At 29.0% G+C, this 14,886-nt stretch overlaps 1 protein-coding gene across 1 annotated transcript; it reads left to right on the forward strand.

Moving 5' to 3' along the window:
- Nucleotides 1–13,272: 13,272 nt before the first annotated feature.
- LOC119611538 (basic-leucine zipper transcription factor A) lies at nucleotides 13,273–14,342 on the forward strand. The gene has a single exon (XM_037967154.1). The coding sequence runs from the start codon at nucleotides 13,623–13,625 to the stop codon at nucleotides 14,205–14,207; it is 585 nt and encodes a 194-aa protein (XP_037823082.1). The 5' UTR covers nucleotides 13,273–13,622; the 3' UTR covers nucleotides 14,208–14,342.
- The last annotated feature ends 544 nt before the right edge of the window (nucleotides 14,343–14,886 follow it).

Below are 14,886 nucleotides of genomic sequence, written 5' to 3' on the forward strand. Positions count from 1 at the left end.
AAAAGAAATTCTTTAGCAAGATCATAATTTCACATTTCATCCCAAGTCATCAACCCATTTACTCTCCCTTTTTTCCATAGTTCTTGTATGTCTTAACATTAATGGAAACTTAATAAGTTTTGATTTCTTTAATGGTGTTTTTTTTTTGCTAGAAATCAAATTACATTATTCTTTTCTTCACATTATTTTTCAGTAAAGGCTGTGAAGAATCTAAGTAAAAGTAAAAATCTTCCCAAACTCATTTGTGTGGATTAAATACCGGGAGTTAAAAGAAAACTCTGTAAAAGCAAAAATGAATTGAAAAGAATAGAAACCACAACCATATTTGTAATTAACATGTTGTAAAGTCATGTTCTTTAAGATCATTACAACAGAGCAAAAATAATGCACTGATCTTAAGCTCAATTACATTACTCTACGGGGAGAAGGGTTGGAGAGACGAACGTTAAGTATAAAGTTATTTGCTTGGAACGTTCTTGAGTTACTTAACAAATGTAGTGTATGATAGTTAAACTTCTTCTTTTTTTCTATTTCTATTATACTACTTCTAAATCTAATTGTACTACAGTTGTATATTGTCCATAAAATCTAATTTAATAGCAAGTATGCTAGTTTGTCAGTTGGTTTGACTAGTTACCAAAGAAGTACAATAAAAATCTTAAACATATAGAAGGGAGGCAAGCAGTCAGTCAGTCATTGCTAGTAACAGTAACAAGGTTTTAAAGATTTATGACATGAAGTACATCCGCACATTGTATATTTACTTACTCTCCATTGTTACTTGTTGTAGTTTTCTTTGTAATTGTTTTTTTATGCGTATAAACTTGGCTTACAAATATGTATATCATCATGAAGTTTTTCTGTTGAACTTAATATGAGTCAACGTTATTTTTTTATTATTATGTGTCTCTCTCTCTTGTGTTTATTTGTCTTTTGATTGGTACCCTTCAATCTGTTGCTTTACATGTCTGTCATTCAAATTTTTTTTATGGATCATGCTATTTTTTATATAGGATTTTAGTGACTTGAGATGAAGAACTTGTTTATGAAACTTGATTAAAGAAAAATTGGAAAATGGAATCATTGAAATGTTTACAAATTATTAAACTTTAAGCTTGATCTTTTGATCTTTATGTAGACCACTGAAGGGGATCTTAGCAAGAGAACAAGAAGCTTCAGCTCTTTTCAATATATAACCCTTTGTTTTGTCCGTTACTGCTGTATATTTCTAGTGAAGAAAGAGTATGCTTAAGTCCGGCGAAGATCCCGGAGTTTCAGTACAATTGATCGATCGAATTGATCTTGGCAGACATATATTCTAAAGACTTTGTAGAGAACATGGAAATCGGAACAATTATGCCTTCTAATCCCTTGCACCCCAAAACCCTATCATTTCCCACTGGTTTCTGAATTTCGGAAACAAAATTAGCTTCAACAGTTTCTCGGTTTGATTTCAGAATTCCTGACTCCTTACGTTTGGTTATAGTAAATATATAACGTAGTTGGTATCATTTATTTGGTTATGAGAGATAAGTTTATGATGTTGGTTTCGACTCAAGTGTTTCGCTCCTGCCGATGTTGAAAACTATAGTATTCCTTAAGAAGAACCCTAAATGGTAGAATGATGGTTGGCTTTCAAACTGAACTGTACAGATATTATTCGGACAATCGGAGTTTTACACTTGATGAAAGGTTTCATCGAAGTTTTTTCCAACTAAAGAGGTACACCTTCCTTCCTGCTGTTTTAACCGAAATGAAAGTTATTGGGTTACTCTAATGCATTATGTAGGTCTTATATAAATGAGGTACTAAAACTGGATTCCATGCTGGATACCTAATGTTAAAAAATTCTGATTCTAATGGCAGTCTTTCAAACTGAACTTTAAAGACCAAATTCGGACAATCGGGATTTTAAACTCGCGGAATGGTTTCTTCCAAGTTTTCCACCACTAGAGCAGTACGTCTTTCTTACTGCTGTTTTCCCTAACAGAAACTTATTCGACTATTTTTTAACCTACGAGGTCTTGTTTTCTCGTCGATTTCCGGAAACTGAACTGTATATAATGTAGGCAGTGTAAAAGTGATAATAAGGTTCAATAAAGACTGCAGTTCAGGGAGTAATGAACTGTGTGGTTTGACCAGAGAACGAATGTTACAACCAGCTGATTCTAATAACCTGATTTTGGTGGTGGCCTTCGAAACGTTGTGACTCTGGTTTAATCAATTCTTTCATACTGAAACTGTCTGTAACCCAAACTGTGCGATTTGACAAGAGAACAATGAAAAGTTTCAGTAGCCTGTTTGAAGTCCACACTGAAAAGTATTAAGTCTATGTTTTGTTTGGAAACAATAATCAGAACCTTCTGGTACTTCTGTTTTTGGGCGAGGCCCTTTATGGTATAATATGTTACCAGTTTGAAGTCCAAACTGCAAGTAATGAACTATACAATCCGATGATAAACATCAACTGATACTAAGGTATTTAATTTCGTTTTTGTTAGGCTCTCTCTGTAATAAAGTGGTTTCTACATTTTGATTATAGATGAACTCTGACTTCTAATCTAGGAAAAAGTACTTGTTCAGACAATTGACAATACGTTTTCGTGTACTGTTCGCACGTCTCGAAAGTACAAGTGATAACGATTCGGTTCTAATCTATTGAAGTTGGGCTATGTAGAGACAGTCCTTATGCAACTTTTCGAATATATCCTTTAAGCTAAAGTGTATTTATAAGCCGACTTTGTTACTCGGTTTTAATCTATTGAAGTTGAGCTATGTTCTACTACTGTCACAGTCCCTTTTGCAACTTTTCGCAAATATTCTTTAAGCTAAAGTGCACTTATAAGTCGACTTTGTTGCTCACCTACTTTTCCATCTCTGTTACTGCTTCCTTTTACACATATTTGTCATATTTTTGGGTTTTTTACATATTGTTTTATTTTGAGATCCCCAAGCAATGACATTAAGATCTTCAAAAGTTGGTGGTTGTTACAGATGACAGCCAGTAGTCATGCTGTTGTTGTGCAGATGTGTGTGTGTGTGGTCATAAAACGAATTTGTTCAAAATCATCGAAGCATTTTAATAAACACATTTCAGAAAGAAACATATTTCTTTTAAAAAAGGGTGTAGCAGAAGGGGTGAAGCAATGATTTTCAGTAACTTTTTGTGTGATGTTCTGAACTTTGATATCGCTAATGTTAAAGCTTCTAATTCCCTCAGAACATTGTTTTAAAACGATTGTTCGTTTAAGAAGTTTAGTGTGTCTTAAAGTTCCACAATTGTATAGATTTCCTACAGGATTCTAAAGCTGAATTCTCTTGCTAACAATGCTAACCGTTGAGCTTTCTATGAACCGATCTTTTGAAAGATCTTTTCCAGCAAAATAACAATGATCTTTTAAGAATTTAGTTTCACTTTTCAAAACACCCTGTTTGTAAAGTAAAAAATGTTTAACATATTTTTGATATTTGATATTGGTGTCAATAGCAGACAGTCAGACTAACTGGCGGAATGTCAGTCAAGCCCTTTAGCATGCAAAAATTCAAAAAGAAACAGCAACAAAAATTCTCTGCTCAACTTAAGTTTGAACTTGCAATTAGAAAGGAAGTTTAACTTGAGTATTAAGCTTTTAATTTTGCTTTTGTTTGAAAATCTTGTGTTGATTTTGAACTATAAAATGTATAACAAAATTAAATTTAATTTAATAAAAAAAAAAACATTATTTGTTCATGGACAACAACCGTAAAAGGTTAAAATTATTAAAACTCAATTCTCACGCCCATTTACGGGCATTAAACCACCGTCATTTAGTTGTTTAAAAACATATGAGAGCACACTCTCATACATAGAAATTCTAAACCGATTTATTTTCAAACCGGTACGCTTTATGATTTTGTATGAAATTAATTGTCATTGTTGCAATTTAAAAATCTTAGAATTCTTGTTTTTAAACAATTTCCAACTAAAACTTTATTAACACTCTATTAACATGTTTAAATTGTTATAACAAATGTTTTAAATGAAATGAAAAGTTACGCAAAAGCAGACAAAAATAAAGCTTAAACTTTAAACAATTTTAAACATTAAAATATAGTTTTTTTTTACAAACGTGGTCAACATAAATAATAAAACAAACTACAACAATAAAATTTCATTACAAGACCCCCGTTGTATTGTATTGTTTGAAACCCAAGCATGCAGCAACTTGAACCAACATGTTTTGTCTTGTACAAACCGTCACAATTTTAAACTACAAACCCGATCAGCCCACCTATAAAAAAAAACAAGAAAGAATAAACTAATTTCTATTGTTGTTATTATTGTCTAATGTTTTTTGTAATCATGTTATTGTAAAGATCTTGTTAGACCCAGAAATTTGTACTAAATTCTTTTTTTTAAAGAAATTAAAAGAAATATGTTTTTATACCATTATTATCATCGTCACCTCATTGTTATTGCTGGTTTTTCATGTTATTGTACAATATACATATAGTTTTTTTGGGAATCTAAAAAAAACCAACCATACCAAAAGTAAGGAATACAAAGGCCAGAATAAGGTCAAAACTAGATGTTTGAGAAACGGAAGAACAACCAGAAATAAAGTTCATTTTAAAAGTTGGTTGTACTTACAACAAAACAATAAGAAAGACCAAAAACCAAAAAATACTTTTGCAATTGCACACCACTAAAGTTTATTTACCGAAAAATAGTTTAGCTCTCTATTTAAGAAAATTGCACTCCGGTTATTAACTGCTCTCTTTCTCTCTTTAAAACGGGAGTAGAATTGTCTCGTTGCCAATGTTATTTACTTGTAGAATCTTTTCTCTGCTATAAATCGGTTAGAAAATGTCCAAAATCCCTGTATAAAAGTTTAGTTTGGACTACAATGTAAACAAGAGTTTGGAATACTGTCGAGATGGTATTACACTCACGTAATTTTCAGTCTCAACTGCAATCGATAAGACAGGTAAAAATTTATTAAGATAAGTGAAGAAGGTCTGTTGAAAAACAATACGGTGGACATGGTATTCCACTCATGATGTTATCAGTCTTATGTGCAATTGATAAGACAGGTCAAAATTGATTAAGATAAGCCTAGAAGATCTTCCGAAAAACAAGTTTAGATGCAGCAAAATCTAGTGAAATTTTAAGGACTCATCTGTGTCAGTTCCAATTGATAAGAGAAGAGATAGTTTAACAGGCAAGAGCTGCAGGAGTTCCAAATGAATTATGGCACGGATTAGCTTTATAGCGATATTTGATACGAATACAATCAGGGAAAGCCCTTTAGACTTAATGCAGGTGCACGACCACCAAAAGAAAATACGTCACTTGTGACCAACTATGTGTCTCGAAGATATCGTATAAGTATGTCGATGGCATGGCTCCCACATATTCAAAGATATAGCAGCCTAATTACGGCAAATATGGAATATTGCAAATGATTTTGATTTAAAAATTAATACGAAGGACCCAACCAAGGTTCCACGTATAAATTTCATTAATTCCCTGAAGTTAAAGCAGCGAAATTTCACAGCTAGCGATCTGATACCAGAGTATCCTTAACAGTTTTTGTTCGTCGTCGCAAGCAGTGACCTGTGGGTAAGGGCAGACAAAATTAAGCAATCTGGCAGCTCTTTGTACAACCCAGCAATCTTGTCAGTAAAACAAAGATAGATAGATAGATAGATAGATAGATAGATAGATAGATAGATAGATAGATAGATAGATAGATAGATAGATAGATAGATAGATAGATAGATAGATAGATAGACAGACAGATAGATAGATAGATAGATAGATAGATAGATAGATAGATAGATAGATAGATAGATAGATAGATAGATAGATAGATAGATAGATAGATAGATAGATAGATAGATAGATAGATAGATAGATAGATAGATAGATAGATAGATAGATAGATAGATAGATAGATAGATAGATAGATAGATAGATAGATAGATAGATAGATAGATAGATAGATAGATAGATAGATAGATAGATAGATAGATAGATAGATAGATAGATAGATAGATAGATAGATAGATAAGATAGATAGATAGATAGATAGATAAATAATGTTCGCTGGGTTTCTTTACACTAGCAATTCATTAACTCTTTCTCCAACATACTCTCTTATTCTCACTTAACGCTGTTTTTCTCTGTATTAGCTGTTTTAATAAAATTTATAACAAATATTGGTAACTTGGCCTCCTCAACCGCTAAGCCCCCTTTTATTCCTCCTATTCAATACCACTAATAATAATGCTGGTTATTTAGCTAACTTGTTGTTGTTGTCATTAGTAACAACAATAAAAATAACAACACGAATGTATAGAAGTTAAAAGCAAAATGTAGGGAGAATGAAAAAAAAAAAAAAAACAACAAATGACGGTTGACTTGGTAACTTTTTGTTTTGGCCATTCAGTCTTTAACGAACGTTCGCTCTGACAACTTTGGTTTTTAGTGGATAACAGACGGTATAAAAAAATTATAATAAAAAAAGTTAATAATATACGTGACGGTGTTATTATTTATAAAAAAGATGAATGAGTGTTTTATTTTATAATTTTCAATAATAATATTAACGGTTCTCGTAACAAAAGTAAAACATTTGCTAGAAAATGAGAAGAGAATGAGAGATAAAACGGAAATAGTGCATTTTTCTAAAAGTAGATAAAGGAGAATAATAAGAAGAAGAACAAGTGCAGTGTGTGTAAATAGAAATAATAAAAACAAAAACAAAAGAACCAGTTAAAACAAAAACAAGTGCTGAAGGAAAAAGAATAAAAAAAATATAGAACAATTGAGAACAGCGGAAGTATAGTTTTTGTAAAGATTTTATTTTTTGCAAAAAAAAAAAAAAAAATTAAAGAAAATTAAAAAAATAAAAGAATTTTATGAAATTGTTTAAAAAAACAGTTAAAAAAGCGATTTAAAAACAAGATTTTTAAAAAAAGTTTGAAGGTTTTTTTTATAAGAAAACTTATTATAAGTGATTTTTTGTTAAAGAAAACAAAACGTTATAAAAAAAATATATTGTTTTATCAATATTTTCAAAACCAGCAACAACAAAAAAGTGACATAAAGCAATAACGGTGTTTTTATTAAGAAAAAAAAATATTATAGAAAAATTTTATAAAAAAATAATAATAAATTGTGTAAAAAAACCTGCACAATAACAGAAAAAAGGTGTTAAAAAATAAAACAAAATTTTGGAAAAAATATTCATAATAAATTATTTATAAATAAACAAAGAAAGAAACAAAATTATAACTTTATTTTGGCGTTACACTTGAGTCAACAAAGCGTGAAGTGAGCAAAAATTATTATTTTTTTTTAATTTATTAATAAATAAAAACATATTAATAAATAATAACTAACTCCCCCTTCCAAAAAAAGGAAATTTTTTTTATAAAGTTATTAACAATAAGTTAATTTTTGGGCAATTAATGGCTTGTGTATTTTTTAAAAACTGCTTGTGTTGTTGATATTTTAACAAAATTAAGCCCTTTTTTAATTTAAGTAAAAAATTTAGAACAAATTTTATTTAAAACTTTTTTTTTGCTAAAATGTTCTAGTATTGGTTGGTGTTTATTTAAATCTCCATTTTTTATTATTATTACTCCCACTCTCTTTGTATATTAACTCTTTTTCGCTGTCGTCAGCCAGGTATGGAAAATTTAAATTTTGAAATGGTACTAAATTTTCGCCAAAAAGTACTTCTTAGGATTCAAAGTACTAAATAACTTTTCGTCTTTCTAGTACATAGAATAGCCAACGGACTAGTTCATAGGCTGGATCCTAGACTAGTCTATATAATAGTTTTATATATTAGTCAAAGAGTATTCCGTAGATTAGTCTATAGACCAGCCAATAAACTAGTCTACAGACCTAGACTAGTCTACAGTCTTGTCTATACATTAGCCATTAGTAAAGTCTATAGTTCATAGACCAGTCTATAGATTAGTTAATGTTCTAATCAATAGGCTTGTCCATAGACTAGTCCAGAGGCTACTCAATAGAAGTGTCCATTGATTAGTCAATAGACCAGTTCGTTGCCAGTTAATAGACTTCTTCATATACTAGTGCAAGGACTAGTCAATAGGCTGGTCCTAAGAACAGTTAATAGTCAGTATACTAGTCAATATACTAATCAATAGACAAGTTCATAGTCTAGGTAATACACTAGTTTATAGACCAGACCATAGGATTAGTCAATAGATAGTCGATATACTAGTCAATAGATCTGCCCATAGACTAGCCAATAGACCACCCATAGACTTCTTCATGGACTAATCCACAGGCTAGTCTATAGACTAGTCCATATGCTTGTCAATAGACTATTCAATAGACTAGTCCAAAGTCAAGTTAATAGATTAATGTATAGTGAAGTCCATAGGCCAGACAATCGACTAGTTAATTAACTAAACTATTGACTAGTTCGTAGGCTTATCAATAGATTAGTCTGCAGTCTAGTCCATTGACTATTTAAAAGACAGCCCAAAGACTAGACAATAGACTTGTACTAAGGCTTGTCAATAGTCCATAAACTAGTCAATAAACTTGTCCATAGACTAGTCAATAGATTAGTCCGCAGATTAGTCTATGGGCTACTCCATTGAATTGCCAATAGACTAGTCCGTAGACGGGTGCATAGGTTTATCAATAGATTAGTCTACAGACAATAGGCTAGTCCATAGACTTGATAATGGACTAGTGCTACGGTTAGTCCACTTGCTGTTGTCAGTAGATAAGAGTATTCTATAGACTACTCAATAGGCTAGTCCATAGACTTGCTAATAGACTAGTCCTTAGAATAGTCCACTTGTTGTTGTTGTCGGTAGATTAGTCTATGGACTACTCCATAGGATTGTCAATAGATTATTCCATAGATTTGTCTGTAGACTCGAACACAGACTAGTTAGTACTGAAAAATTAATCATAATACTAAATTTTCCATCCCTGTACTGTCACATATTCTCTTCTCATTTGTTGTTATTGTTTTTGTTGTAATTTTATTATTTTTTTGCAATAATAATGCGGGTGTTGGAAAGTTTAATTTAAGCTTAACTACTAAACGAGTGTTTTTTTTAATTTTATTATAAGTTTTAATTATTTTATAAAAGTTAGTCAGTCACCTTTTTTAATAATTTTTTTCTTTGTTTATAAAAAAAAGTTGTATATTTCTTTTACAATTTATTATGAAATTAAAACACATTAATGGCCGACAGATGAGTAGGTGGTTTATTTTTTTTTGCGGCAAGAGAGATAGATAGAGATTTGTCGTGTTTTGGTAATATTTTTTATATGTTAATAGTAGAATAGGTCCAATTTGAATGGACCAAAAGGTTTAAATCAGGGTTTCTTAAAGAACATTTTAAACAAAAATTCAAAAATAAACATATTAACAATTTATATTTTGAGGTTAGATTTCTGTAAAAATTTTTAAAAAAGATCTATATTTCAATTTAAATTAATTTAAAAATGGAAATGTCTGTGGAAATTTATCTTAAGGCATATGTAGATGTCTGTAAATATAGGTCTCAATATATCTTTTAATTAGAAAAAGTACCATTTTCGAAAAAGTACTTTATTACAGAAATTATAACATAAATATTACGTAAAATACCTAGAACGAAACTAGGACTGAACTAGAACTGAACTAGAATTGAACTAGAACTGAACTAGAACTGAACTAGAACTGAACTAGAACTGAACTAGAACTGAACTAGAACTGAACTAGAACTGAACTAGAACTGAACTAGAACTGAACTAGAACTGAACTAGAACTGAACTAGAACTGAACTAGAACTGAACTAGAACTGAACTACTACTGAACTAGAACTGAACTAGAACTGAACTAGGTTTTAGTTCAGTTCTAGTTCACTTCTAGTTCAGTTCTAGTTCTACCTTTTCTTAACTAGAATTGAATTAGAACCAAACTGGAACTTTTTGTATATGAAAGAGAGAGGTATTTCTGTAAGAGTTTTTATAGAATATTTTCCTTTCGAGAAAATTTTTATTTTAAACATTCCCTTTGAAAGATTTGCTTATTGAAAATTTTCCAAATTGAAATAAATTTATTACAAATTGTAACTCTTTTGTTTTTTGAACACGCTCGACTAATTCCAAACCAAATTTCCCCCCGAAATTTTTGAAAATGATATTTTAGACAAGCCTATAAAATTTGTCCAATTTGAAAACAACCCTCCAATGTTAAAAACAAAAATCCTAATTTGTAAACTAATCAAGCCTAAACGTTTATATGCTTTCAACATTTTACATTTACCTGCAAAAAATACATAAAATACTTGTGTCAGTTAGTATGACAGACAATAGAACCACAACTATATGACCCTCTAAAAGGTATTTTATTTTATTCGGTTTAAAATATACATTACATTTCACCTCTTGCCAAGTTAATGTAACGTTATTTAGTTCATTTAGAATTGTAATGTTTTCTGTGTATTTTGGTTTATATTTTTTTATATTTTTAACTTTTGTTGTTGTTGATTTTTTACCGAAAAACGCATCATATTACACACATTATGTTTGTTTGACGCGCTTGCTGCTCTACTCATACTCTATTTTAATTTGCTTAGTTGTATTAACTTTGCATGCCATGTAAATATTAACATAGTTTACTTACATATTCATTTATAATATAGCTATTTTATATACAAACTTATGTATTTTTATATACTTTGTGGTATATATGTAGATATATACAAATAACAAAGCGTATTTGGGTGTTATAGTTACTTATACATATTAAGTAAGAGTTTTTTAGAAAATTATGACGTTCAAAAGTTTTAAGAGGTTTTGCTTCTTGGAACTATATAGTTTTAATCCTTGACAAAGGTTGGTAGCTGATAAAAGTGAAAATAAAAGAATTTTCTTTTTGTTAACACTCACATTTGCTTAAATGACCTAATTTTGCTTAATATTTTCTCAGTTTTTCTTTTTGTTTATTTGCGAAATTTAAAAGTTACAAAAGAGCAGAAGAAATTTCAAAGAGAAAGGCTTCCACAGAAGATTTTCTAGGAGAAAAACTTCTTCTCTAAGGATTTTTAGATTATTAGAATACCTTTCCAGGAGATTATTTTTCTTATATAATAAATCCTACCAGATCTTTTAAGGATTTTCTCATACAAATTTTTCACTTTGAAAGATTTTTGTACAGAAAACATTTTGTTCCCTCTTAAAGTTTTCTTATAGAAAATTTTCTCTCTGGAAATTTGTTTAAAGAAAATCTTTCTCTCTGAAAGATTTTAAAGAAAATTTGTGTTTTTAGAAACTCTTTTCCTTCGGGACGATTTTCTTATAGAAAATTTGTTTTCTGAATATTTTTAAATATATTTTCTCTCTCTCTCTCTCTGAAAGATTTTTGTATAGAAAATTTTCCCTATAAAATATTTTTTATAGAAAATTTTTTCTTTGGAAAATTTTCTTACAGAAAATTCCCTTTCTGAAGATTGGCTAAAGAAAATCATTCTCTCTGAAGCTTTTCGTACAGAAAATTTTCTCTCTGAAGATTTTCTTAAAGAAAATCTTTCTCTCTGAAAATTTTCTTAAAGAAAATCTTACTCTCTAAAGTTTTTCTTGAAGAAAATCTTTCTCTATGAAGATTTTTTAATAGAAAATCTTGCTCTCTGAAGATTTTTGTAAAGAAAATCTTTCTCTCTGAAGATTTCTTATAGAAAAATATTCTGAATATTTTCTTAACGACAAATTCTCTTACTCTCTAAAAGATTTGGAAGATTTTCTTACAGAAAATTTTTTGTCTGAAGATTTTCTTACGGAAAGATTTCTCTCTGAAGATTTGCTTAAAGAAAATATTTCTCTTTGAAGATTTGCTTAAAGAAAATCTTTTTCTCTGAAGATTACTTATAGAAAATCTGAGTCTTTAAAAAGTATTTTTCTATCGGAATGATTTTCTTATAGAATTTTCTTCCGAATATTTTCCTAAAGACAATTTCTCTCCCTCTCTAAGAGATTTGGAAGATTTTCTTACAGAAAATTTTCTGTCTGAAGATTTTCTTAAAGAAAATATTTCTCTTTGAAGATTTGCTTAGAGAAAATCTTTTTCTCTAAAGATTACTAATAGAAAATCTGAGTTGTTAAAAAGTATTTTTCTATCGGAATGATTTTCTTATAGAATTTCCTTCTGAATATTTTCCTATAAACAATTTCTCTCCCTCTCTAAAAGATTTGGAAGATTTTCTTACGGAAAGATTTCTCTCTGAAGATTTGCTTAAAGAAAATATTTCTCTTTGAAGATTTGCTTAAAGAAAATATTTCTCTTTGAATAGAATTGTTTAAAATCTTTCTCTTTTTTTTAAAGATTTTTTAGACAAAATTTTCCCTCATGATGATTTTTTTATGAAATTTTTCTTCTTGAACGATTTTTTTAAGAAAAACCGATTTTCTTGAAAATGTTGCTTTGCAAAATAGGTTTTCATTAAAAGTACTTTCTTTCAAAATGAAAATTTATGAAGAAGTTATGTTAAAAATTATATTTATATGATGATTTTATTAAAAATATATAAAAAACATGTTTTTGCAAAAAAGTACTTTTTAGGTACTTTTTGAAAAAAGTACTTTTTCTTAGAAAACTCTTATTTAGGTGATTATTATCATTAAAAATATGAAAAAATAAAATTTTTTCTAAAAAGTACTTTTTTGGTACTTTTTCAAAAAAGTACTTTTTACAAAAAAATTACTTTTTATAGCAAAACAAACATTTTTAAACGTTTTTAAGAAAAGTACTTTTGAGTTATTCTCTGAAAAAGGTATTTTTTGGCATGAACCAAAAGTTTTGATTGATTTGAGCTGCTGCTGAGAATTCGTTTTTAATTTTCAATTAATTTCAAGCCTGAGCTTTAAATTCCTATTTTTTTGTAGTGGTGAAAATGGTTTTTGTTTTTCCTTTAACCCCCCTTTTAAACTAAAAAACAGTAGTTAGAGTTTTATTTGCTAACTTACAACAATATCTTACAAATCTTAGAAAATTCAACAATTTACAAACCATTTATCTCTATTTATTTATCTCTTAACAGCACTAAATAAATAAAAACAAAACCCAAAACTGCAAAAAAAAAACAAAAAAGAAAACAAATGAATATAAAACTAGTACTCAAATAAATGGTTTCAACTACCATGTTGACCACACGGGTTGATGAATATCTTAAAGACAACAACTACTACTACTATCTACTACTACTCTGCTACTTTTAAGTCTTAAAGTAACTAAAAAAAAAACAAAACGCATGTTTTTGATTAAGAAAATTTAAATATATTTAAAATAATTAAAAATAAAGCAAATATAAAATTCATAAATAATGTCTAAACTACAATTATTATATTATTATCATCTACAACAACAACAACTGCTGCTTAACATTATTCATCAATTGTATAAATAACTGTAACTAATATAAAACAAAAAAATTAAAAAAAAAAACTATTTAAACAAAACAACGCTCTCATTATAAAATAATTTCTAACCCTGGCTGTTTACCGCCTTCTCTAATCCCCTCTGCTGCTGGAAAATTGGCTTTTTCTGCAAAAAAAAAAAACTCATTTAAAAAAACGACGTTTGGCGTTTAAAAACATCATGCATAAAACTAAACTAAATAATTTAACAACAAATAACAATACAACAACTGCATTTAATACATCAACAACAACATCATCATTATCACCCAACTCATCAACAACTTCATCATCATTAACTTCTTTGAATAATACCACAACTGATGATCTACAACATTCGCTGCAGTCTCATCAACGTCATCAACAACGTGCCCACCATCACCACCACCAACATCGCCAATATCAAAAACAACCCAAACAACAGCAACAACAACAACTACCACAACAAACTTCTACTTCAATATTAAATTCATCAATTGCTTCAATTGATCTAGAGCAATACATTGAAGCAATGGAGGCACGTAGCACTGCTAGTGAACGTAATCCGGAAGCAGATGTCTGGGCCCAGCTGCAACAAAAAGAATCTGATATCTTGCTGGCCGCTGAATTGGGCCAGGCACTGCTGGAGGAGAATCAAGAGTTGAAAAAGAAACTGGAGAAGGAAATTAAAGAGAATTCGGCAAAAATAGAGGTAAGTCAAAAACTACAATATGATTTTTCTTTAATTTTTCTCTACCATTTCCCAAGACGGCCTTTATTTGCATAAACTTGAAGGTCTCTTCAGTAATTTTGTAATTATTACCCAATCCCCGTGATAAAGCAAATTTTGTAATATTGTTCATAAAAAAACAATTATGTTTTAATTTTTTATAATTAAATTTTGAAATTTTACTTGCAAGAAACTATAAAATGATTATCTTACAGAAATAGTAGTAGAAATACTACTTTTTAAAAAAACAAAGGAAATTTAAAACTTTTTGGACACAATTAAATTTAGAATAATTTTAGCTTGAAGAAAATAATAATTTTTATATAATTTTTCCATCTTTAAAATAGTAGTAGAAATACTACTTTTTTCAAAAGCAAATGAATTTAAAAACTTTTTTAGCTGAATATAATTTAGAAATATGTAACCTTTAAGAAAATACAATTTTTTATAAAAAATTTGCAAAAAGTACTAAATTAGCTACTATTTTTTAACAAAAAGTATTAATTTACCTAAAATTTTTAATGGTATGCAATAAATATGCCATACAGATATCGAATTCATAAATATTTTTCGTTTTTAAAATAGTAGTAGAAATACTACTTTTTTCAAAAACAAAGGAAATTCAAAAATTTTTAAGCAGAATATATTTTAGGAAAATGTAGGCTTTAAGAAAACATAAATTTTTATAAAAATTTTCGAAAAAGTACTAAATTAGCTACTACTTTTTAACAAAAAG

This window comes from Lucilia sericata, unplaced genomic scaffold (genome assembly GCF_015586225.1).
Source record: "Lucilia sericata isolate MDLA Ls3-8-SP2 unplaced genomic scaffold, ASM1558622v1 Contig001477F_arrow, whole genome shotgun sequence".
NCBI classification, from domain to species: Eukaryota; Metazoa; Arthropoda; class Insecta; order Diptera; family Calliphoridae; genus Lucilia; species Lucilia sericata.